This window comes from Branchiostoma belcheri, unplaced genomic scaffold (genome assembly GCF_001625305.1).
Source record: "Branchiostoma belcheri isolate BF01 breed outbred unplaced genomic scaffold, Haploidv18h27 scaffold157, whole genome shotgun sequence".
NCBI lineage: Eukaryota > Metazoa > Chordata > Leptocardii > Amphioxiformes > Branchiostomatidae > Branchiostoma > Branchiostoma belcheri.
The window spans coordinates 108,565-110,191 of NW_017803013.1; the positions used below are offsets into that span (position 1 = coordinate 108,565).

Here is a 1,627-nt window from a genome sequence, read left to right on the forward strand (position 1 = left end):
AATGCTGTACTCTCCAAAATCTCCCTATCGGCCAAAACCTATCGCACCGGCTGTGACGAGGAGAGATGGCCTTGTCCTTAGTGCTGAAACAGTTTCCGCTACTAGTATAACGTTAACTGGCTGTGTTTTTAACTCGTGACCGTCTGCTCGGGGAGCCGGGTGACTAACCACCCCACCACAACAGTGGATTGCATTTATTCATCTGATCATTTGATGCCTGATTTCTTAGGCCGGTTACGCACAGTATCAATCTCTTGCTGTTTTGTAATGTTCTTTTCTATGCGGAACTGATGACTTTATACACATGTAGCCATTATGAAAAGTACGCTCCTCCCACTTCTTCCCAGTTCATTTCATGTTTGGACATTGAGGTTAGGCCACACCAAGTAAATTTTATGGATGACGTCCGCGCGCGCATAGATTTTGGCCTGTTCCTAGAAAAAAAACAAGAAATTCGGCTTCCTGTAACTATGACCAAAGAGTCACGACAGTGCCCCAAATCGTTAGATTGACGTGAAACCCGTAACGCGAAATGGGTAAAGAGCACATGCTTTGTTTCTGCAGGCCTGCAAAAATGTGATAAAAGAAACAGGAGAGGACGACAACTGCTGTTCCACCTGATTTATTGCTGTTTTGATGATGAATAAAAGACTTCTTGCTTGTTAATCTGTGTCACCTCATTCAATTTGTGTCCTAACATTTGTCGTCTCTTAGTATATTTCTAATCTAGGAATCTTGTTTTTTAGGGCCCTTCTTGTTTTTTTCTCGCCCTCTCGCATTAGATATAGGGTCTCCAAAGGACGTCATCCATAAAATTTACTTGGTGTGGCCTTAACAAACCTTCATGAACTTGGACGTCAGAGCGATGACTGACGTTAGGTTGGTGTCATAGTATTTGGTCAGAATCTGCGGGTCCGAATGTTCCGACGCCTTCTTGGTCGCGTCACCTGTGGTTGCCGCGTTGTGGATCATCAAGGCGCTGTTGAAATCACCTAGAGACGTCAAACGTGAAGATAGTAAAATTTGTTTATGATGTGGATGGATGTCTGCAAAAACATGGCGTGACATGAAGAAAGAAGGAGAAAAAATATCACGCAAGAATTATTCAGGCTTCAGTTGCTGGAAACTAACATCTGAAGCTCGCCATCAAAACGTAGTGAATGATTTTGAGGAATATCGCTATCCTGGGCCCGCTATTCTGAGTCACTTCTTCCTTTTGCACAGCGGGATGTCACAGCGAACAGCTGTCTCAATATCGATGCCGACAATTGCTCAATCGCATAAGAGCCCAGCAAAACCACTGACATGCAAAAATAAATAAATGGTCCACAGGAAAGGCTACAGTAGTACCTTGCTTGGCGTCTGCAAAGATGTCGCAGAAGTGCGCGTGGTACGCGGTGGAGTCTTCCATGTCTCCCGTCACCAACTTCACCTCCAGCTCTTTCCGGCACTTCTCTTTCACCTGCCGTTTGGTCTCCTGTAGACCCTGGAGCGAGCGGCCGGTCAGAACCAGGCGGGAGCCGTGCCCCAGTCGCCCCGCCAGCAGCACGGCGATGCTCCGGCCCAGCCCCCGGCTCCCTCCCGTAACGGCACAGAACGTGGCCGGTCCAAACACAGCTGACGCCAT

At 47.3% G+C, this 1,627-nt stretch overlaps 1 protein-coding gene across 1 annotated transcript; it reads right to left on the bottom strand.

Annotated features, from left to right (window-relative positions):
- Positions 1 to 831: 831 nt before the first annotated feature.
- LOC109465705 (sepiapterin reductase-like) lies at positions 832 to 1,627 on the bottom strand. Its single transcript, XM_019763084.1, has 2 exons — positions 1,351 to 1,627; positions 832 to 992 (listed from the first exon to the last, which is right to left on the bottom strand). Exons 1-2 carry the CDS (start codon positions 1,625 to 1,627, stop codon positions 832 to 834), a joined length of 438 nt encoding a protein of 145 aa, XP_019618643.1.

Excerpts from the sequence above, each read along its gene's own strand:
- LOC109465705 (XM_019763084.1), bottom strand. The coding sequence starts at position 1,627 with ATGGCGTCAGCTGTGTTTGGACCGGCCACGTTCTGTGCCGTTACGGGA. Across the intron at positions 993-1,350 it reads CTTTGCAGACGCCAAGCAAG|GTGATTTCAACAGCGCCTTG; the intron begins GTACTACTGTAG and ends TGACGTCTCTAG.